This window comes from Odocoileus virginianus, chromosome 9 (assembly GCF_023699985.2).
Source record: "Odocoileus virginianus isolate 20LAN1187 ecotype Illinois chromosome 9, Ovbor_1.2, whole genome shotgun sequence".
Classification (NCBI taxonomy): Eukaryota; Metazoa; Chordata; class Mammalia; order Artiodactyla; family Cervidae; genus Odocoileus; species Odocoileus virginianus.
Window position 1 is genome coordinate 31,810,439 of NC_069682.1, and position 22,727 is coordinate 31,833,165.

Here is a 22,727-nt window from a genome sequence, read left to right on the forward strand (position 1 = left end):
ATGTCCGACTCTTTGCAAGCCCACGGACTATACACCCTGTAAGGCTCCACTGTCCACGGGGTTTCTCAGGCAAGAATACTGGAGTGGGCTGCCATTTTCCTCTCCAGGGGACCTCCCCAACCCAGGGATGGAACCCAGGTTTCCTGCATTGACAGGCAGATTCGTTACCACTGAACTACCTGGGAAGCCCAATGTGTGTATCTCCCTTTCCAATTCATATGTTAAAATTATAACCCAAAAAGTGACGGTATGAGGAGGCGCGACCTTAGGGAGGGATTAGGCCCCGCCCTCACGAGTGGGACTGGCCCCTAGTAAAGAAGCCCCACAGAGCTCCCAAGGGCTTCCTGGTGGCCCAGACAGTGAAGAATCTACCTGTGAGGCAGGAGACCCCGGTTCATTCCCTGGGTTGGGAAGATTCTCTGGAGAAGGAAATGGCGACCCACTCCAGTATTCTTGCCTGGAGAAGTCCATGGACAGAGGAGCCTGGCGGGCTACAGTCCATGAGGACGCAAAGAGTTGGACACAACTGAGCAACTGACACTTTCACGACTTTTTCACAGAGCTCCCAAGCCCCATCCACCACGTGAGGATGTCATGAGAAGCTGGCAGCCTACAACTAGCAAGAGGGCACTCACCAGAACCTGACTTTGCTGTTGCCCTGATCTTGGACTTCTAGCCCCCAGAACAGTGAGCAATAAACTTCTGCTGTTTATAAACCATCTGAATGGAGTAAGCCAGAACAAGCATAAAAAATAAGAATGCAGTGCATTCAGAGAGGCATACGATGTCCACTCTGAAAAATTAAGTTGACTTTCCTGGTCCTCATTTGCGACTGAAAATCATTTTTACCTCATTAAAACTTGAACATTTTCTATAGAAGCTGAGCACCTGAAAACATTTAAAGAAAATCCAGTAGTACAGTGAAAAAGATAAGCAACATGCTCCCGCTTGACATTATTTCCCATGATCTGGAAGCAAAGGTCAACTCACAGGGAGCTGACACACATGTAACATAATTACTATAGTATATCTATTCCACAGATAACACTTAGGTTGTGTAAAAGAGAATGACTTTTTGTTTGCCTATGTATGTTTTTGGTTGTTATTTTTTTTCTTTTATTTTGCTGGTTTAAAAAAATTTTTTGTTTACGTATAGTTGACACACAAGGCTGTGTTAATGTCTGCTGTACAGAGAACATATACACATATTCTTTTTTATATCCTTTCCATTATGGTTCATCACAGGAGACTGAATACAGTTCCCTGTGCTATACAGTAGGACCTTGTTTATCCATCCTGTGTATGACAGTTTGCATCTGCTAGTCCCCAAAGTCCAGTCCTTCCCTCCCCTACACCTCCTCCCCCGTGGCAACCAGAAGTCTGCTTTCTATGTTCCTGAATCTGTTTCTGTTTTGTAGGTTAGCTCATCTGTGCCATGTTTAAGATTCCACGTACAAGTTGTATCATATGGTATTTGTCTTTCTCTTTCTGACTTACTTCACTTAGTATGATAATCTCTAGTTGTATTGAATGATGTTTTATTTGAATTGCTAATGCAATTCCAAAGGACAAAAACTTCAGATGGGCACTTGTAGTACCCCCCACCCCCACTGAATTTTGGTCAGGTATATTCTAAAGCATTGGAAAAATAAAAAGCTAGTACTAAGAAAGCATGGAAGTCGCCCATACTGTGGAAACACGTGGTCACTTCATGTCTTTTGTAGAGTCCACAGACTGCTCCATCACTGCTCCATCTTCTGACTGCCAGCCCTGAACATAGTTTATTATTATTTATGATCTCCCAAAAGGTTTCCTTCCTTTAAAATTTTTATATAATTTCAGTCTCAGAGAAAAAATAAGACATTTTTCATTAGTAAACATTTGTTACTATACTTATTTTTAGTCCCCTTTTCTATCTCCATATGTATATTTGCACATGAAAATATGCATATATTTACGTGTATATACACATGGATATAGGGTTTCCCAGGTGGTACTAGTGGTAAAGAACCTGCCTGCCAGCGCAGGAGATGAGTTTGAACCCTGGGTTGGGAAGATCCCCTGGAGAAGGGAATGGCAACCCACTCCAGTGTTCTTGCCTGGAAAATCACATGGACAGAGGAGCCTGGTGGACTAGAGTCCAGGGGGTTGCAAAGAGCTGGACACAACTGAGCACTGTGAGCACGAACGCACACACATTCTCATATTCACATATGAATTTTTCTGAACCATTTAAGAGTAAGTTGCAGCCTAATGCTCCTGTTAACTCTAAATCCTTCAGTGTCTCTTTCCTAAAAACAGGGAATTTTGAAAAATTAGACTCACAAGCCATAATTCAATTGATGGTATGCTGTGTCATATGTATATAACTAATACATGGTTCAGAAAATAGTAATATTCGTCATCATAAATTCAGATAGAAACAAGCACAGCTGGTCTAACTTCTGTTGCAATAAATTTTCAAGTGCACTGAGACTTGTACGTACACTAAATTATCCCTTGCTAAAATCCCTGTGATTTTAGTCTGCTGCCCTTGTCTAAGAAATATGGATTTTATGACTCTATTTCTTCAGCAACTTCTGACGGGACTTGCATTGGTCATTTTCCAAGTAAGGCAATTTAAGAGGCTTTGACATCAGGGGCTATAATACTTTATAAAACTATTTAATTGCCTCATATACTTTGTAATAATGTATAATAGAAATACACAGGATAACGTGGTCTGCTAGGTGCTTTTAAGGGAAGGATGGTTTCTTCAATTAGCTCTGAGAACAGGCTTTCTGGTAAAGTTATCGTTGATTTCAGTCCCCCAAGTCTGAATACAGTAGAATCTTCCAAAGAAATATAAGTAGTGGTGGGACTGCCAAGAACAGCTCTCCCCCACCGCCTGCATTTGATACCACAGGCCAGGTCCAGAATATTCTGAATGCTGATCTTTCTTCCCCAGGAGTAATCCACTTTAACTTTTACACTTGGATGGCAGCCACTAATACAAAGACCAGCAGCTTATAAAATAAAATCATTACAAACCTAGAGGAAAGAGGGGGAGGTGTGATGGCTATCAGAAGGGTTTCTGGGGGGGATAATGAAAATGTTCTAAAATTGACTCTGCTGATCAATGCATGACTCTGTGAAGCTACCAAAAGCCACCGAACTGTCTACCTAAAATGGATAATTGTATGGTATAGGAATTGTATCTCGATGAAGCGGTTAAAAAAAGTAGAATCATATATTTTGTTCATTTCATAACTCCTAAATGGAAAATCTATTTTAATAGAGTAAGCTTTACACTGGTAAAGGGTTTTAATCCCTTGATTACCTGTTCATGATACATGGGTAAAAGAAGTCCCTTAGAGAAAAATCAATGACTGTTTAAAAGCTCAATCTCACAGAAGCAAAAATCCCATCACTAAATGAACAGGAAGAAGCTTCTATAAACTTATAAACAAACATGAAACTCCATGACATTCAAAATCATAATCGATTCCTATTTTTAACCTGCTATTACCAAGAACTGACAAAATACTGAATACATCTGTTAAGGTGGAGAAATAAAAAGACCTTAGGCAATACCTCAGGTCTTTCCAAATGTGCCTGCCCAAATTCATAAAGAGTAAAGACTATGAAATAAATCTATGGGAATTAAGATGAAATTCAGGGGAGGAGGGACCCTAATGCTTAAGAAGCATGTTTGAAAAACCTTGTTAGTTTAGAAACATAAATCTGGTGAGTACATAGTTAATCATCTTTGATTAGTGAAAATAATGATTTTTAATGACCAATTATGATAATGTCTAATAAAACTGGTTAATAAGCTATACATTTTTAAATTGTTATACGTAGAGCTCTGAGTCATTGAGCTTTGAGGAATCCAGCATCTCACATTGTTCTTAATTTTTCCAATATTATTATTATTTGTTATTCATTAAGAGAAGGGATGGGGGGACAGAAAGGAAGAGGAGAACTTTAGCTTTATGTAACTTTCCATAATCAGTCAAATCTAAGCTGTTGCTAATATCAGTTTGTTCATTCTTGCTCTTTGTTTTGATCACCTTCATAGATTTTTACATTTGACTTGGGCTTCCTTGGTGGCTCAGATGATAAAGAGTCAGCATGCAATGCAAAAGACTTGGGTTTGATCCCTGGGTCAGGAAGATCTCCTGGAGAAGGGAATAGCTACTACCCAACTCCAGTGCTCTTGCCTGGAGAATCCCATGGACAGAGGAGCCTGACGAGCTATATAGTTCATGGGGTTGCAAAGAGTTGGCCACGACTGAGCGACTAACACTTTCAGTTTCACTCAGATTAAACTGAGTTTGTCTTCCGAAAGAGTCTTACAAATTGGAAGGACTTTTCCATTTCACATCTGGGGTTCCAGGTGGGAACCCCCCACATAACTGTCCTACCCTTGACTTGAACAGTTAATGAGATTACAATGCAGTGTCTTTCACTTCCAGGTACATGAACTATCAGAATTTTCTTCCTCATATGAAATCTCACTTGCCTCCTTATAATTCTACACATTCTTCTTATTTTGGATCTCTGGAGCAAAACACAAAAACACTCTGTTTCAGTTGACACTTTTGTTAAACACTTAAAAATTGAAAAATGTCCCTTCTTGAAGATGTCACCACCAGACCAACCCCTGGTGTCCTCCTTCAAGCATCCATCCTCATCAGCCTGTGTCCAGGAGCACGACTGGTTCAGTTCCTCAGGATGCACGCAAATTCATCAGTGGGACTTTCAAAATTGATTTTGTTTCTGTTAAGAGAATATTTTTTCTGGTCTAATTTCGTCTGGGCTTGATCTCATGATTTATTGCCGCTATTTTTGTTTTTTTTTTCAGGACAGAAAAAAACCCCTGATCTTCCACCAGAACTGTTTCTTTTTTTAATTTATTTTTTATTGAAATATAGTTGATTTCTAATATTTCAGGAGTGTAGCAAAATGATTCAGTTTTATTTATGTGTGTGTATATATATATATACACACATACATATATATATATATATATATATACATTCTCAGATTCTTTTCCATTATAGGTTATTATGAGATATTGAATATAGTTTTCTGTGCTAAACAGTAGGTCCTTGTTGTTTGTCACTTTTACATACGGTATAAGATTTTATAATTAATAGGGTTAATTATAATTATTAATTAATCCCCAACTCCTAATTCATCCCTCCCCAGCTTTCTCTCTGATTACCATAAGTTTGTTTTCTAGGTCTGTGAGTCTGTTTCCATTTTGTAAGTAAGTTCATTTGTGTCATTTTTTTCAGATTCCATGTGTGAGTTATATATGGCGTTTGTCTTTCTCTGACTTATTTCACTTAGTATGATAGTCTCGAGGTCCCATCCATGTTGCTGCAATTGGCATTATTTCATTCTTTTATATAGCTGAGTAGTATGCCACTGAATATATATACACCGCATTATTTTTTTAATCCATTCCTCTGCTGATGGACATTTAGACTGCTTCCATGTCTTGGCTGTTGTAAACAGTGCAACTTTGAATGTTGGTGTGCCATGTATCTTTTCAAATTAGAGAACTATATCTTTTCTGTGTATATGCAAGGAGTGGGATTGCTGGAAAAGCTGTTTCTTCTGAAGCAAGGGTTACACAGCTCATTTGGGATGAACAGTTTGTGAGTTGGTACTCCCCTGAGTTCGTGTTACAGTTGGTAGAAACAAATGTCAGGTAATGCTCATATTATCTCATGGGCAATACTAGGGGTAGAGGGCTGGTAGCTGATGCAAATATTTGACTGCATGTACATCTTAACCAAGGAAAGTGTGAATTCACCAGATGTGAGTGTCTACTTGGATAAGAAGAGAGACGTTTAAGATGCACTTTGCACTGCTTGCTCAGTGTGTTGCCCAGTCAGGAGCTGAAAGATATTCATCCTAGCACTGGAAAGCCTCAGGGGGCTGGAAGCAGTGGGAGGGGGTGGACAGAAAAGAAACGGGCAAGTAAGCAGAACTCATCACCCTTGGAGAAGGTGAAAAGTAGAAGAGAGATGAGGTGAGGCTGATTCTAGGACTGCTCTCTTATCCTCAGTACCAGCCTCCAGCAAAAACTTGAGGATGCCTAAAATGAAAGGAAGGGACTTGTGGTAAGGTGAAGTCCATCAACAGAGGAATGGATAAAGATGTGGTACTTATATACTATAGAATATCACTCAGTCATAAAAAGGAATGAAATGGGATCATTTGTAGGGATGTGGATGGACCGAGAGACAGAGTGAAGTCAAAAAGAGAAAAACAAATATTGTATATTAATACATATATGTAAAATCTAGAAAAAATCATGTGGATGATCGTCCCTGCAAAGTAGAAATAGTGACACAGGCATCGAGAACAAGTATATGGACACCACGGGCGCAAAGGTGGAGTGGGATCAACTGGGAGATTGGGACTGACATATATACTCAGTTCAGTCAGTTCAGTCGCTCAGTCGTGTCCGACTCTGTGACCCCATGGACCACAGCACGCCAGGCCTCCCCGTCCATCACCAACTCCCAGAGTTTACTCAAACTCATGCCTATTGAGTCGGTGATGCCATCCAACCATCTCATCCTCTGTCATCCCCTTCTCCTCCTGCCTTCAATCCTTCCCAGCATCAGGGTCTTTTCCAATGAGTCAGTTCTTCGCATCAGGTGGCCAGAGTAATGGAGTTTCAGCTTCAGCACCAGTCCTTCCAATAAACACCCAGCACTGATTTCCTAACTAATAAGAACCTACCATATAGCACAAGGAACTCTAGTCAGGGCTCTGTGATGACTTAAATGGGAAGGAAATCCAAAAGAGAGTGGATCTGTGTATTGCTGATTCACTCTGCTATACAGTAGAAATTAACGTAACACTGTAGAACAACAATACACCAATAAAGAATAATTAAAAAATAAAAAGTGACAAAAGAGGTTATTTAATTAAGGCTGCTTTCTTGATGAGGCAGAAAGGGGCACAGAGGAGAACCGAGCTGGAGGTTAGGGAAAGAGTCCTCCAGGAAAATCAGATAATACATTTACACGCCCCAGATACTAGTCAACCATCTAGAAGTCTTACCTTTAGGAAGGGCAGCTAAAAGCTGAGCATCGATCCCTCTTTTGTGGTTAGCAAGCTGTTCTTTGTCTTCAAGCAAGAACTCTTTCTGAAAGCTAAAAATGATTCCATTAAGAAAATGTTTAAAGTTCTTCTAAACCCAGGTATCTGATATGAACTGAGATATCACAGAACATAAAAATTATGTTATGTTGTACATAGTTAAACGTGTGTGTATAGATTATAAGTAAAATATTTTATTTGGGGGAGTTAATAGGTAGCTTTTTCAATGATTCATGGTTACATTAATATGATTTTTGGGTGCAGCTAAATAATTACATCAGCATAGGTGGCAGGGGGTAGGAGGGATGTGAGGGTATGTGTGGCCTCTGGTGGTAAAAACATCACTGCAGTAGGAGATGGATGCCTCTGTTGAGACTGACAACCTCTTCATGGGCCACCAGTAGCTGTGCAAACTTGAACTAATCACTCAACCTCCCTGTGCTACAGTCTTCCTCAGAAAATCAGTGACCTGTCTAGGTGATCTACACGCTCTCTTGCGCTGTTGAAATTAAAGTAACAAACGTCTTCAATCCAAGAAAAATCAAAGCATGGAGCAGAGGTGTGAAAGGTTCATGAAAATTTGTCCAGGAGAAAAAAAAAAAGAAATGGGACTTCTCTGGTGGTCCCGTGGTTAAAACTCTGCCTTTGCAATGCAAAGGGGGTGAAGGTTCAATCCCTGGTTGGGGAATTAAGATCCTGTGCGCTGTGTTGGTACAGGCTTACCAACCAGCTCCTTGCCCTGCCCACCCCTCCCAGCCTCCCAAAGCACCCGTTTCTCAGTGCCTGCTGGCGGTGTAAATACTGCCCCCACTGCTGCTCCTCAAGCTCCCACGGGACTCAGTGATCTCTACGTTGGAAGGAGGACACATGGGCACACTCACCAGGGGGGGTGTGTGTGTGCAAACACACCCCTGGGGCCACTGCTGTCTTCGGCGTACAGATCAGGAAACTGTCCAGCACTTTGCCCCAGGACACACGTGCAGCAAGAACAGTACGCAACGTGCAAATCTAGCTTTTGCTCTGATACTGTGAGCACATGGCCCAAGACTTGGAGCCCATAAGTTCAAGGCCTCCAGGGGAATGCAACTGGAGTGGGCAAGACCAGAGCTGCTGCCTCAAAGGAAGAGAAAAAACCTAGGGAAACAGGAAACTCATCTTCCCCAACAATATGATCACCTCTAGAGAAGTGGTGATAGACCCGTAAACAAACCCAGCGCCAACCTGACCTTTCCCAAGGATGGTCCCCTGTCTGTGGCTCTGCCCTGCAGAGGTGTGTCCACAGAGGCCTGGGAGACTGAGGAAGTGCTGTGGGTGCTATGAAGGGGGCGCACCAATCACTTATATCCCAGATACAAATTAAATTTCAAGGATCATCTGTATACTCCAAAATATTGCCATCCCATCTTCCTAGAACCAAGCTCATCAGAAACCCTTAGTTTCTGCTTATAAATGTGGAATGCTTATACTCGTAAACAGCAGTGCCATATAGTCATATCAGTTAATAAAAAGTCTTGAGAATAAGTAGGCTTTGAAAACCACACTCCAGGTAGCTTGAAAATCCTAAGACACCTCCTGCTTAGGTCAAAAACTTGGAATAAGCACTGACTTCTCAATAGTGAATCATAACACAATGACAGATCGCAGTGTTTTTTCAGAGGTATGATGTAGTCTAAACCTAAAACATTAAACAACAGCGGAATGGCACCCTACGTAAGGAGTGACATGCTATCAATATTTTAATTGACTGTTTAACCACTTGAAACATTCCAGCAAGTTCTGTACTTTCTTTGGGAAACAAAAACCTCAAGAAGAAAATTCTGTGCAAACCCTGAAGTATTCACCTTAGAGCACAAATATTATCTCATATTTTCAAAACTGAACATCTGTGTTTCTATTTTCCCCCTTTTATCTGCTCATCAAAAAGCTCAAAGAAGCTGCTAAGGAAGACTAAAAAACTACCCTTTTGTTAAATATTTCATTGAACTTGCACAGAGTGGGGTTCACAATCCATCACCCTACACCCCTGGCTTCACATGCATTTCCTTTCTTGAAACAAACTACAGATGTGTCTGCACTGATGGGCAGGAAAGCCTCTCACGGGTGGTCAGAAACCATGAAAACCATAGCACATTAGGGAAATCTCTCCTGCCTCTTCCCATGGCTGACTGTGAACGCTGTTTCCTCCTCAAGTCTCTTTCTGCAGCTTCCTTCCATCCTGGCTAGTCTTGCTCCTGGTCTGGGCCTCAGTTTAAGGTCATTTCCTTAAGGAAGAACCCTGTGACCCCGTGTCCACCTACCAGCACCGAATCTACACTACGCACCTCTGTTATATTCTCTCACGTGACCCTGTTTTCCTATTCATGGAACATATAAGTGTCTCATTTTAACTTGTTGATTTTAAAAAATACTTTTAAAAATCAATAAACATACAGTGAATGAATTGGCTCCAATAAAATATTTCAAATATTTACGAAGACTACTCTGAAGTATTTTTTTTTAAGATTTTACTTTTTTGATGTGGACCATTTTTAAAGGCTTCACAACACTGCTTCTGTTTTATGTCTTGTTTTATTTTTTTTTGACCCCACAGCATGTGGGATCTTAGCTACCCAACCAGGGATTGAACCAGTACAGCCCCTGTACTCGAAGGTGACGTCTAAACCACCAGACCACCAGGGAGGTCGCCTGGGGTATTTTATGTATACACGTTACACACTGTGGATATGATGGGGCAAAGAACATGACAAATACGGAGACTCATTAGAAGAGCATGTATTTAATAACATCATCCCTTCCTCCCTTCCTTCCTCTCCTTCTCTTCTCTTTAAAATAACATATAATTGGGAAAACATCACTCCTCATTACCTTTGCCCAACTTGCCTATATGTATGAAAATACATGTATGTTTGCATGTTTATAAAGCAGTCTATTTTTCAGGTCTCCATCCTCAAGGTAAAATTTTCTTACTGGAATCCACACAACCACTTTTATACTTCTTTCTTGCTGTTAAAATCTCTCTCTCCTATTTCCTCCAAGTAACTACTAACCTCTGACTGCTAACCAATGACTACTAACCAAAGATGACTACTAACCAACAATGTCTAGTAACCAATGACTACTAACCAATAATGACTAGTAACCAATGACTACTAACCAACGAGGAAATAGATGAGCCATAGGAAGAATAAGGAAGATGGGCTGGAACCAAAGACTCTGACTTACAATTGTCACAAGAGCTGTGACGGATGCAAGTTTCCCCAAATCAATATGAAACCAGACTTTGAGAAGAGCCATGTCTCTATCCTGGACTTCTGACACCTGGGGGCACCAGTCAGCAGTGAAAATGCAGGCAGGACACACTGGTGAAGCGTTCTGGACCATTCATGAACGAGTAACTCATGTGCTCATCTAACGGCTGGTGAAACACTTAAAAACGTCCTCCCCCAAAGCCCTAGTGTCACTCTCTTCTCATTCTCTGAATCAGAGGCACCCAGAGCAGCATCACGGGGTGGGGGGGACCCAAGCCCTGGATACTGGACTATGTCCCTCCTCATTATCACCTACACGGGGATCAGGGGGTCTCTGCCCAGACCACTTCTCTGGGCCTTGGTGGGTTGCCACAGCTCCAGTAAAAGGTGGGATCCTCCATTTCACCATGAAACTGTCTTTCCATATATAACTAAAGTATATATGCTACAGTCTTCATTTTGGGGAATTAAAATTTTAAAAGCTTCTAATATGAATAAATGGGGCTTTCCTGGTGGCTTAGTGGTAAAGAATCTGCTTGTCAATACAGGAGACATGGGTTCGATCCCTGGGTGGGGAAGATCCCCTGGAGAAGTGGCATCCCACTCCAGTATTCTTGCCGGGAGAATTCCATGGATAGAGGAGCCTGGAGGGCTATAGTCCAACGGGTCACAAAGAGTTGGACATGACTTAGCAATTCAACAACAACAACAACAATATGAAGAAACAACTTTAATATGTTTTTCATCTCCTCTGAAACGGAGCTCCCATCTTCATGACGAATTTGTTCATACTTCTAGCTCTTTCCTCTGCTTCAGTGATCCAAGAAAAGACTGCACTTTGCTTCCATGATAATTTTTTTAACATGTCCCATTAACCTACTTAAATGCCCAGCAAGACAATAAAAGGACATTTTATTAAAGTGAGAGCAGGCTATCCTGCTGTTATTACCTTCTATCTTTTTTAAAAAACAGGATGTCCTAATAAGGAATATTCTGTTCCACACAGTGAAGGGCTTCCTGACTACTAACTCTTCTACTGGAGTTTAGTTACAAGACAGGGGAGGGAGCATCCCTGCTGGTCCAGTGGTTAAGACTCCATGCTCCCAATGCAGAGGACATGGGTTTGATCCCTGATCAGGGAACTAAGGTCCCACAAGGCCAAAAAAAAAAAAAAGACAAGGGAGATGTAATCCATTACCTCATGTTCCCATGTCTGGTGTCTGGGTAACTAGATTTATTTGAAGGAGGCAGGTTCTTGTATTTCCAGTCCATTTTACATTTAGGACCAGAGCCCAGGGGCCATTGTTTTAATAGGTGCACATGAAATAACACCAGTTTCAGAACCACTGTGTCCCTCTGAGTCGCTCTCCCTGAACTGACTGACCTCCGTTCATACATCATACTTTCCCTTGAAAAAGCAGCGCTTTTCTGTCTCCTCTTTCTTTTCTTCCCCCTGCTCTGAGTCACATATTAAGTCTACAACAGCTAAACCAACCTGCTAGTGATGTATTTGCAACAAAGTTGCTATGATCTGAATGTGTTTCCCAGAATTCATAGATTGAAATCCTGACCCCCACCCAGTTCAGTTCAGTTCAGTCGCTCAGTCGAGTTCGACTCTTTGCGACCCCATGAATCACAGCACGCCAGGCCTCCCTGTCCATCACCATCTCCCGGAGTTTACTCAAACTCATGCCCATTGAGTCGGTGATGCCATCCAGCCATCTCATCCTCTCTGTCGTCCCCTTCTCCTCCTGCCCCCAATCCCTCCCAGCATCAGTCTTTTCCAATAAGTCAACTCTTCGCATGAGGTGGCCAAAGTACTGGAGTTTCAGCTTTAGCATCAGTCCTTCCAATGAACACTCAGGACTGATCTCCTTTAGGATGGACTGGTTGGATCTCCTTGCAGTCCAGGGACTCTCAAGAGTCTTCTCCAACACCACAAGGGTGAAGATATTAGGAGGACGGGCTTCTAGGAAGTGATTAGGTCATGAGAGTGGAGCCCTCATGAATGAGATCGGTGCTCACTCCAACAAGAGAGGATGCAAGACATAGGGCAGTGGGAAACCTGGAGGAGGGTCGTCACCCCATGGCAGTGCACCCTGACCTCAGACTTCCAGCCTCCAGGTGTGAGAAATAAATTTCTATGTTTTATAAGCCACTCAGTCTATGAGAGTGAACAAATTAAGACAGAAGCCTTAGCTTCTATTAAAAAGAAGGCAAAGATGAGAAATAAGGGAGATTGTATCAACTACTAGATAAGTAAGATTTCACGAGTTAAATAAGACAGCCTTACTGATGACCATGCCTCCTCACTGCTCTAGTTTACCTTATACTATTAATAAGATGTGGATGAGATTCATCAAAGTTTACCCCATCCAGTGTGTTCACAAGGTCAAATCTAACATTCTCAAATGCAGAGCCAGGCTTAGCTTGGCTAGGACACTGGTGACATACAACACAAAATAAGCTTTGTGTCAAAGGTTAAGCTTTGAAATGCAAACTTTTAAAGTAAAGAAACAATGTCTTATGTCATACATTAGGAACAAAAGCATCTAAGTGGAATGAAGGGTAGATCTGGGTTGGGGCCTTCCCGCATAATAAAGTGGATGCTGAAATCCATGTCTCGTGTGTGTTAAGGGACCATCATTTTGTGTCTACACTTGAAAATCTCAAAACCTGTTAGGGACAGCCATCTATGAGGACACATCTAAAATATAGCCACCTTATTAGGCATAAAGTTTAATTTTTCTATTATCTCACCTCAATGATGTGTGTACCATGGAGTTTTAGCATATCAGGTACATCAAATAGGTACCCATAATATCCTGCAGCCAATGGAATGGAAGGGCAGAACGGTTAAGAGGCCAGGCACCATGAACTTACCTGGACAGGTGAGTGGGTGGGTGGGTGGAGGGAGAGAAGTAAGGGGAGAAGAACGGGTCAGAAGGAAGGGACAGAAGGAGGAAGAACAAGACTAGATCCTTTCTTAAAAAACCAAAAGCATACATGTGGATAACTGATCCAATGTGCTGTACAACAGAGATTGGTACAACACTGTAAATTAACTACACTTCAATTAAAAAAAAAAAAAAACAGCAAGCCAAAAGCTCCCTTACTCAAAGGGTAAGTTGAAAAAAAGGGTATCATATCCTTAGAGGCAGATATGAGAAAGAAAAGAACTTGTAAAGAAAAGACCTTTACAATTTTGCAATTACAGAGACACCAACAGGCCATTTTGCAAATAGTTCCCATGTGTATGTTCAGTCTGGCTCTTTGCAGCCCTATGGACTGTAGTCTACCAGGCTCCTCTGTCCATGGAATTCTCCAGGCAAGAATATTGGAGTGGGTTGCCATTTCCCACTTCAGGGGATCGTACTGACCCAGGGATTGAACCCACATCTCTTGTGTTTCCTGCATTGGCAGGCGGATTCTTTACCCCTAGCACCAATACAAAAAGCATCTTTGCTGGCTGAGTGCACTGCTAAGTCAGCCTGCTTCACATGTTTTAATAAGTTAAACTCTGGAGAGAAAATATTGTTTTAAAACATTTAAAACTCAAGGATTAGAAATTTAGGAGAATAATTTCTAAATCTCCTACAAATCTTCGAAACTTAAGATTTCTTGAGCAAAGACTTCTTTACCTTGGAGCTTTTCTTTGACACGGGAATCCAACGAGGCTTAAGTTTTTCTTGTTCAAATCTAAGGGGAAAGAAATAATGTAAGCATGAAATACCCACACAGTAACTTAAAACCAAAAAAAAAAAAAAAAAAAAAAAACCTCCAATAGGGGTGGGGGGGAATTCTTCACGCTCCCTTTGAGACCATTTAAGAAAAAGGCAACTGTGAACCAGAAATAGGAATACAGTAAATACAGACACCTTTAAGCATCAAACCCCACCACATGCATTTTACTTAGGAATTGTTTTGTTTTGATTTTGATTAATAGTAGCCAAGATACTTCATGGGTTAAAAAAAATTCTGACATAGTTCAATGCTACCATTTAAATTCTCTATGGTTACAAGAATAACTCCAAAGCAATTAAATACTGAAAAACATAGCTATTATCCTCACGGGCAAAAAAAGAGAAAAAAATTAAACAATTTTGGTCCAGGTAATCGGAAAGGTCTAAAATCATCCCTGCCTGGTATATTTGATGCTTTTAAAGAAGGCACAGCAGGAGCTGGGGTGCATGAGGGGTTGATGAACAGTGGAGGGGACACTTCAGCTGTGTTTTTATTGCCTTCATTAAAATCTAAATGATAATGACACATCAAATTTGCCACTTATTTATTTTTGAAGACAAGACATATATTACATAAAGACAGCTGGTAACAGTTGCATCCACCAAAAACACACATCCGACTGAACTGGTTAATGAAAACCAGGCACAGGCAAATTTATAACTGGCTTTGGGTAAGTAATCTGTTTTACAGCTTTTGGCATAGCAACCATTTGTCCACCCAGAAAACCACAATTAGACCACTTACAGAAATTTCTTCCCTTATGGAAGAACCTCTTACTGCTTAATATTTAGGGGCAGAAGCTTGAGGAAAAGGAGGTACAAGATATACCAGATGCTGACATGTCATTACCTATCAAATACATTCCGAATTCTGGAATTTGGGAATTCGGACCAACTAGAGGAATACAATACAAAGGTATAATGCCAATTAAACATCTACGCTTTTTGGCTAATTACACAAATATCCTTGTTATGTGCTTAGAAAAAGAGAACTTGGTTCAAAAAGCTATCAAATATTGCAGAAGCAAATTCCTGAATCTGACACCTCAGTTGTTCAAATCTCTTCCCAATCGTACATTTGGACTGGAAAATACTTTCATAGACAATGGCCAAATTTCCAATGTGATATTCAAGATAACCTAAAGATTTCTTTTTAGTTCAATCTGTGAACCTAATCTGAGATGCCACTTCAGTGGTTAAATTGAAAGTACTTCTTTTCCTCTGGGCTCAAAAGGAAGCCACTAAGAAGACAAATTTTTGTTCCAAACAGCCTCCCATGAAGATTTCATAAAAAGGCAAACACACACCACTGCCTACTGGAAAAAATTTAGTAGATATAACATTTGGTTAAGAAAAATATTTCAGTTAAAGTACAGCACATCCAGAACTTAATCCAAACTTTGAGCATTCCAATGTAATCTGCAATGTTTCCTTCAAAAAGGCTTTAGTGGTTTAGCAACTTCTTTAACGTACAACAGAAAAAAAAAGCCACCTTTCTCAGCGATCCCAAGATAAGCTAATTTATAAAGTCAATGAGATATTTAAAGCATCCTTTGAGAAAACCACAGAACAGTATAATGGGGCATCCAAGGTAAAATGGAAGATGCAAGGCATTCATGATGCTATTAAAAAGACACTTGAGGGCATTTTCCATTTCTCCCGCCTTACCTTGTTCCTCAGAGAACTTGAAAGTGCCCAGGTAGCTGGGAATCCCTGGGCTTCCGAACATGGCTGCACACATCAAGTTCAGGGACAGAGCCTGCTCTACAGCTAATTCTCAAGCAGCCACGGCCTGCAGTCTGTCTGAGCAAAACTGGGTTGAGATTTTCACAGCGCAAGGCAGTCAGGCACTGGTGTCCTTGAGAGTAGAGTAAACGCAAAGCAAGACACTGCAGGCTGGAAGAGCTCAGACCCCGTAATCAGATTACAAGAAGAAATTAGGCCTGTGGATGCTGAAATAGACTGGATTCCAGTGATGGGACATTTATGAGGTTACACTTCCGAGCCATGGCCGAACCACAGCTCCTGCGTCGGCTAAGGAGACAATGCTGTAAACCTAACCACCAACAGGAGAGGCAGGACAGCTCCTCCCTGCCCTAAAAGCTTACAAGCAAAACCAAAACCATCCAGAGATGCTCCGTGTACTGGGATGAAGGAGAGCCTCTGAACTATTCCCAGGCTGCTCCGAGTCTGGCTTTGGCTAAGTTCAATGAAACACTTGATCGAACAGGGAGCCAAAACCCCCGAGTTAAGAGTTGAGATTGATGAACAACATATGAGTGAAATTGTGGGAAAAGAAAAGGCAGATATTACTAGAGGTTCAAAAATTTTAATTTGAGACAGAAGCTCATAAGTATAATACTACTTTTTCTACTCACTCTGTTTATCTTACTTTTTTAAAGACATTTTTTCCAACAAGTTTAGGTTTACTACAAAACTGAGAGAAGGTACAGAGAGTTCAGCTTTTGAACTGTGGTGTTGGAGAAGACTCCTGAGAGTCCCTGGATTGCAAGGAGGTCCAACCAGTCCATCCAAAAGGAGATCAGTCCTGGATGTTCATTGGAAGGACTGATGCTTAAGCTGAAACTCCAATACTTTGGCCACCTCATGTGAAGAGTTGACTCACTGGAAAAGACCCTGATGCTGGCAGGGATTGGGGGCAGGAGGAGAAGGGGACAACAGAGGATGAGATGGTTGGATGGCATCACCGACTCAATGGACACGAGTTTGAGTAAGCTACGGGAGTTGGTGATGGACAGGGAGGCCTGGCGTGCTGCAGTTCGTGGGGATGCAAAGAGTCAGACATGACTGAGCAACCGAACTGAACTGAACTGAACTGACAGAGTTCTCGTGTACTCCCTGCCCCCACCCATACACAGCCTCCCATGTCATCAACTGCCCCCACCATCAACATCCCCCACCAGATGCTACATTTGTTACCAAGGATGAACCTATGATTGAACCTATGATTCATCATAACCACCAGCGTTTACCCTCTGAGTTCACGCTTGGTACTGTCCATTCTGTGGTTTTGAATATACCACGACATGTATCCATCATTCTATTATCATACAGAGTACTTTTGCCCTCAAAAGCCTCTGTGCTCAGCTTGTTTATCTCCCTCCCCTCTCCCCCCCCACGGCAACTGCTGATGTTTTTATGTTTTCGTAGTTTTGACTTTTCCAGAATGTCATATAGTTGGAATCATGCAGTATGGAGTCTTTTCAGATTGGCTTCTTTTGCTTAGTACACAGTATGCATTTAAGGGGGCTTCCCAGGGGGCGCTAGTGGTAAAGAACCTGTCTGTCAATGCAAAAGACATAAGAGATGCGGGTTCCGTCCCTGGGTCAGGAGCATCCCCTGGAAGAGGGCATGACAACCTACTCCAGTGTTCTTGCCTGGAGAATCCCATGGACACAAGAGCCTGGTGGGTTACAGTCCATGGGGTCGCACAGAGTCAGACACAACTGAAGTGACTTAGCATGCACATGCATTTATGGATGCTCCATGTCTTTTCATGGCTTGATAGCTCATTTATTTTTAGTGCCTAATAATATTCTATTGTCTGGATATAGCACAATTTATGTAACCATCCAGTTATTGCAAGACATCTTGGTTGCTTCCAAGTCTTGGCAATTAGGAATAAAGCTGCTCTAAACATTCGTTGTAGGTTTTTGTGCAGACTATACATTTTCAGCTCCTTTGAGTAAATACCAAAGAATGTGATTGCTAGGCTATATGGTAAAGACTATGATTAGCTTTGTAAGAAACTGCCAAACTGTCTTCCAAAGCGGCTGGACCATTTTTCATTCCCACCAGCAGTGACTGCAAGTTCAGCACTGGGTGGTGTCTGGACTCTGGATTTTGGCCATTCTGATAGGTGGCATCTTGTTTTAATTTCCATTTGTCTGATGACATATGATGGGAGGATATTTTCACGTGCCTATTGGCCATCTGTATCTCTCCCTTGGTAAGGTGTCTGTTCAGGTCTTTGGCCCAAATTTGATTCAGTTGTTTGTTTTCTGTCGAGTTTTAAAAGTTTTTGGTATATTTTAGGTAACAGTCCTTGATCAGATATGTCTTTTGCAGATACTTTATACCAGTGGGTGGTTTTTCTAGCTCTCTGGATGTTGTCTTTCACAGAACCAAGTGCTTCATTTTAATGAAGTTTAGCATGTTAACTAAAGTTGACCAAAATTATGACCAACCTAGATAGCATATTAAAAAGCAGAGACATTACTTTGCCAACAAAAGTCTGTCTAGTCAAGGCTATGATTTTTCCAGTACTCGTGTATGGATGTGAGAGTTGGACTATAAAGAAAGCTAAGCGCTGAAGAATTGATGCTTTTGAACTGTGGTGTTGGAGGAGACTCTTGAGAGTCCCTTGGACTGCAAGGAGATCCAACCAGTCGATCCTAAAGGAAATCAGTCCTGAATATTCATTGGAAGGACTGATGCTGAAGCTGAAACTCCAATACTTTGTCCCCCTAATGCGAAGAACTGACTCATTGGAAAAGACCCTGATGCTGGAAAAGATTGAAGGCAGGAGGAGAAGGGGTCGGAGGATGAGATGGTTGGATGGCATCACTGACTCAATGGCCCCGAGTTTGATAAACTCCAGGAGTTGGCGATGGACAGGGAGGCCTGGAGTGCTGCAGTCCATGAGGTCGCAAAGAGTCGGACATGACTGAGCGACTGAAATAAACTGAGCATGTCAACTGTTCATTTCATGGAATGTGTCTTTGGTGCTGTATCTAACAATGCATCACATACGCAAGGTCACCAAGGTTTTCTATGTAATCTTCTGGGAGTTTTATAGTTTTGTGTTTTACATTTATGTTTATGATCCATTTTGAATTAATTTTTATGCTGGGTATAAAGTCTGTGTCTAGATTCTTTTTTTATTTTCACATGAGGATGTCCAGTTGTCCCAACACCACTGGTTGAAGAGATTATCTCTGCTCTATTGCTTTGTCTCTGCTTCCTTAAGACATGTCTCCCTGCATTGGCCTGTGTCTACGATCTTAGGGGTGGCGGTTTATCCCTCCCCTCTTTGTGGACCCAAGAAGAATGACTGATTTCTCAGTCTGTTCACTTTTTCACTTGCTGGGATGAAGTGGTAACTTCTAAGCTCCTTATAGGCAGAACACAGAACCCTGGAGTCTGCTGTTTATTTTTAACTACAATCTGTAGCTGGTGGGGTCAAGTAAGGTAATGCAACTCCAAGAAAAATCTGCAATAGAGACTGACAATTTGATAGGTAAAATCATCTCCTTTATAAGATAAGGAGGAAAAAGAGGGCTAGAGAAGTAACTTGCTCTGGGTACACACTTGGTTAGTGATGGAGCCGTAGGATCCCAGGATGGTAGGCTCGAGATCATGATTTGCTCCCCTTCACCCCTCAGGGAGGCAGTGACCCCTGAGTCTGTCCATCTTTGTCTGTTTAGTTGCTGTTGCTGTATCGTTGATACTCAGTCGTATCAACTCTTTGTGACCCCATGGACTGCAGCACGCCAGGCTTCCCTGTCCTTCACCATCTTCCAGAGCTTGTTCAAACTCATGTCCATCGAGCCAACAATGCCATCCAACCATCTCATCCTCTGTTGCCCCCTTCTCCTCCTGCCCTCAATCTTTCCCAGCATCAGGGTCTTTTCTTCGCATCAGGTGGCCAAGGTATTGAAGCTTCTATTTGGTACCAAATATTTGTTTGCTGTATAGAAGGCCTGCCCACGATGGTTTGCTGAATGGTCATGGGAAAGAATGGAATACTCTTTTTCTAAAGGCTAGAGATGCCATTCTAAAGGAGTTTCCCAGATGGCTCAGTGGTAAAGAATCCACCTGCCAATGCAGGAGACACAGGAGACATGAGTTGGATCCCTGGGTTGGGAAGATCCCCTGGAGGAGTGCATGGCAACCCACTCCAGTATTCTTGCCTGGAGAATCCCATGGACAGAGGAGCCTGGTGGACTACAGTCCATAGGGTCACAAAGAGTTGGACATGACTGAGCAACTATGCATGTTCGCATGCCATTCTGAAATGATTTGCATTGATTTTACATCCTGCTTTCAAACCAGACTGACTTAAGTGGTTTCTAAACTACAAACATAACTTGACAAGGAAGACTTATACGGCGAATCCACCAGGGCGCAGCCACAGAAGGCACATGGGCTGTCCACGGGGCTGTGGTGACAGTTGTCATTTTCACTGTCCTGCTCATTTCTTCAACTCTCAAAGTCACGATCAAATAGCAAATAGAGCAGGTTAAAAAAACTCAGCAGAAAACAACAGAATTGCTCTGAAAAGCTGTAGTGGAAACTTCACTGTTAGGCCATGGCTAATAAGGAACCAGAAGGCAGAGGAGCTGCTGGAAAAAGAGGAAGTGGAGGAAATTGTAGAAGCAACTGATTCTGAAAGTGATTAATTAGATAGTATGGAATACAGTTTGTGTTTATAAATAATCCTCTGTAAAAATTTAGTTTCTAAAACATAATATTTACATTCCTGAAAACTATTCTTCTTACAGAATCCTCATCCTAAGGGACTCTCAATGCTTCTTTTGAATTATCATGATGGGATAATCTTAGTTAAAAATCTTAAAATACAATTCCAGTATAGAATAAAAAGAATTTGGGGACAGGGGGCTGTGCCTCTTGGCTTCTGGAATCTTAATTTCCCCACCAGGCATCAAACCAGGGCCTACTGTAGTAAGAACATGTAGTCCTAAGGACTAAACTGCCAGGGAATTCCCAGAATAAAAAGAATTTGGAGCGAACTCCCTGGTGGTTCAGTGGTTAGAACTTAAGCTTTCACTGCGATGAAATCTGGGTTTGCTCCATGGTTAGGGAACTAAGATCCTACAAGCCACACTGTGTGGCCAAAAATAAAGAATGTGGCTATCCTCTTTAAGTTGGTCATGGATCTTCCTACAATGACTTGCCTCACCCAACAATTATGAAACAAAGCAAACAAATTTAAATAGGGCTTCATAGCTGGAAAAGAAAAAAAAAAGACAGAAGTCTATTAAACTATGGATATGCAATTTAACCTACTATTTAAGTACCCCATCCATCCCATTCACATTTGATTTAACCTCCTATTTAAATACCCCATTCACATGAAACCAAAAAAAAAAAAAAAAAAAGACTATGAAGGGAACTTCCATGGTAGTCCAGTGGTTAAGAATTTGCCCTGCAAAGCAGGGGACAAGGGTTTGATCCACAGTCGGAGAACTAAGATCCCACAAGCCTAAGCCCATGTGTCACGACTACCGAAACTGCACACCACAAGGAAAGATTCATGCAATGCTACAAAGATCCCACATGCCACAACTAAGACCCAATACAACCAGATAAATAAATAATATAGAAAAGAAAGAACTGAAGTGGGAAGAGTGCCAAGATGTTTTTTAAAAAGTATTTTGAAAAACAAGACTACAAAGAAATCTACATTTTATATCAATAGAAAATAGCCATGTTTCTTTTTCATTTACTTTCCAATAATCAGACATAAATTAAATCCCTTAGGACTATACAGTGGAAGTGACAAACAGATTCAAGGGATTAGATCTGACAGAGTGCCTGAAGAACTATGGACGGAGGTTCATGACATTGTACAGGAGGCAGGGATCAAGACCATCCCCAAGGAAAAGAAATGAAAAAAGGCAAAATGGTTGTCTGAGAAGGCCTTATAAATAGCTGTTAATACAAGAGAAGTGAAAGGCAAAGGAGAAAAGGGAAGATATGCCCGTTTGAATGCAGAGTTCCAAAGAATAGCAAGGAGGGATAAGAAAGCCTTCCTCAGTGATCAGTGCAAAGAAATAGAGGAAAACAATAGAATGGGAAAGACTAGAGATCTCTTCAAGAAAATTAGAGATACCAAGGGAACATTTCATGCAAAGATGGGCTCAATAAAGGACAGAAATGGTATGGACCTAACAGAAGCAGAAGATATTAAGAAGAGGTGGGAAGAATACACAGAAGAGCTATACAAAAAAAGATCTTCACAACCCAGATAATGACGATGGTGTGATCACTCACCTAGAGCCAGACATCCTGGAATGTGAAGTCAAGTGGGCCTTAGGAAGCATCACTACGAACAAAGCTAGTGGAGGTGATGGAATTCCAGTTGAACTCTTTCAAATCCTAAAAGATGATGCTGTTAAAGTGTTGCACTCAATATACCAGCAAATTTGGGAAACTCAGCAGTGGCCAGTGGACTGGGAAAGGTCAGTTTTCATTCCAATCCCAAAGAAAGGCAATGCCAAAGAATGCTCAAACTACCGCACAATTGCACTCATCTCACACGCTCATAAAGTAATGCTCAGAATTCTCCAAGCCAGGCTTCATGAACCAAGAACTTCCAGATGTTCAAGTTGGATTTAAAAGGCAGAGGAACCAGAGATCAAATTTCCAACATCCATTAGATCATTGAAAAAGCAAGAGAGTTCCAGAAAAACATCGACTTCTGCTTTATTGACTTCACCAAAGCCTTGGACTGTGTGGATCACAACAGATTGTGGAAAATTCAACAGATAGGAATACCAGACCACCTTACCTGCCTCCTGAGAAATCTGTATGCAGGTCAAGAAGCAACAGTTAGAACCAGACATGGAACAATAGACTGGTTCCA

General features: G+C 41.5%; 1 protein-coding gene across 11 annotated transcripts in view; it reads right to left on the bottom strand.

Moving 5' to 3' along the window:
* The window catches only part of SVIL (supervillin), a 153,439-nt gene that overhangs the window by 91,198 nt on the left and 39,514 nt on the right, over window positions 1-22,727 (bottom strand). For all 11 annotated transcript variants that reach the window (XM_070472150.1, XM_070472154.1, XM_070472152.1 and 8 more), the window contains exons 2-3: window positions 13,997-14,054; window positions 7,069-7,160 (exon numbers count right to left, since the gene is read on the bottom strand). In XM_070472150.1, coding sequence (XP_070328251.1) covers window positions 7,069-7,160; window positions 13,997-14,054 — 150 coding nt within the window. The remainder of the gene's footprint in view (window positions 1-7,068; window positions 7,161-13,996; window positions 14,055-22,727) is intronic.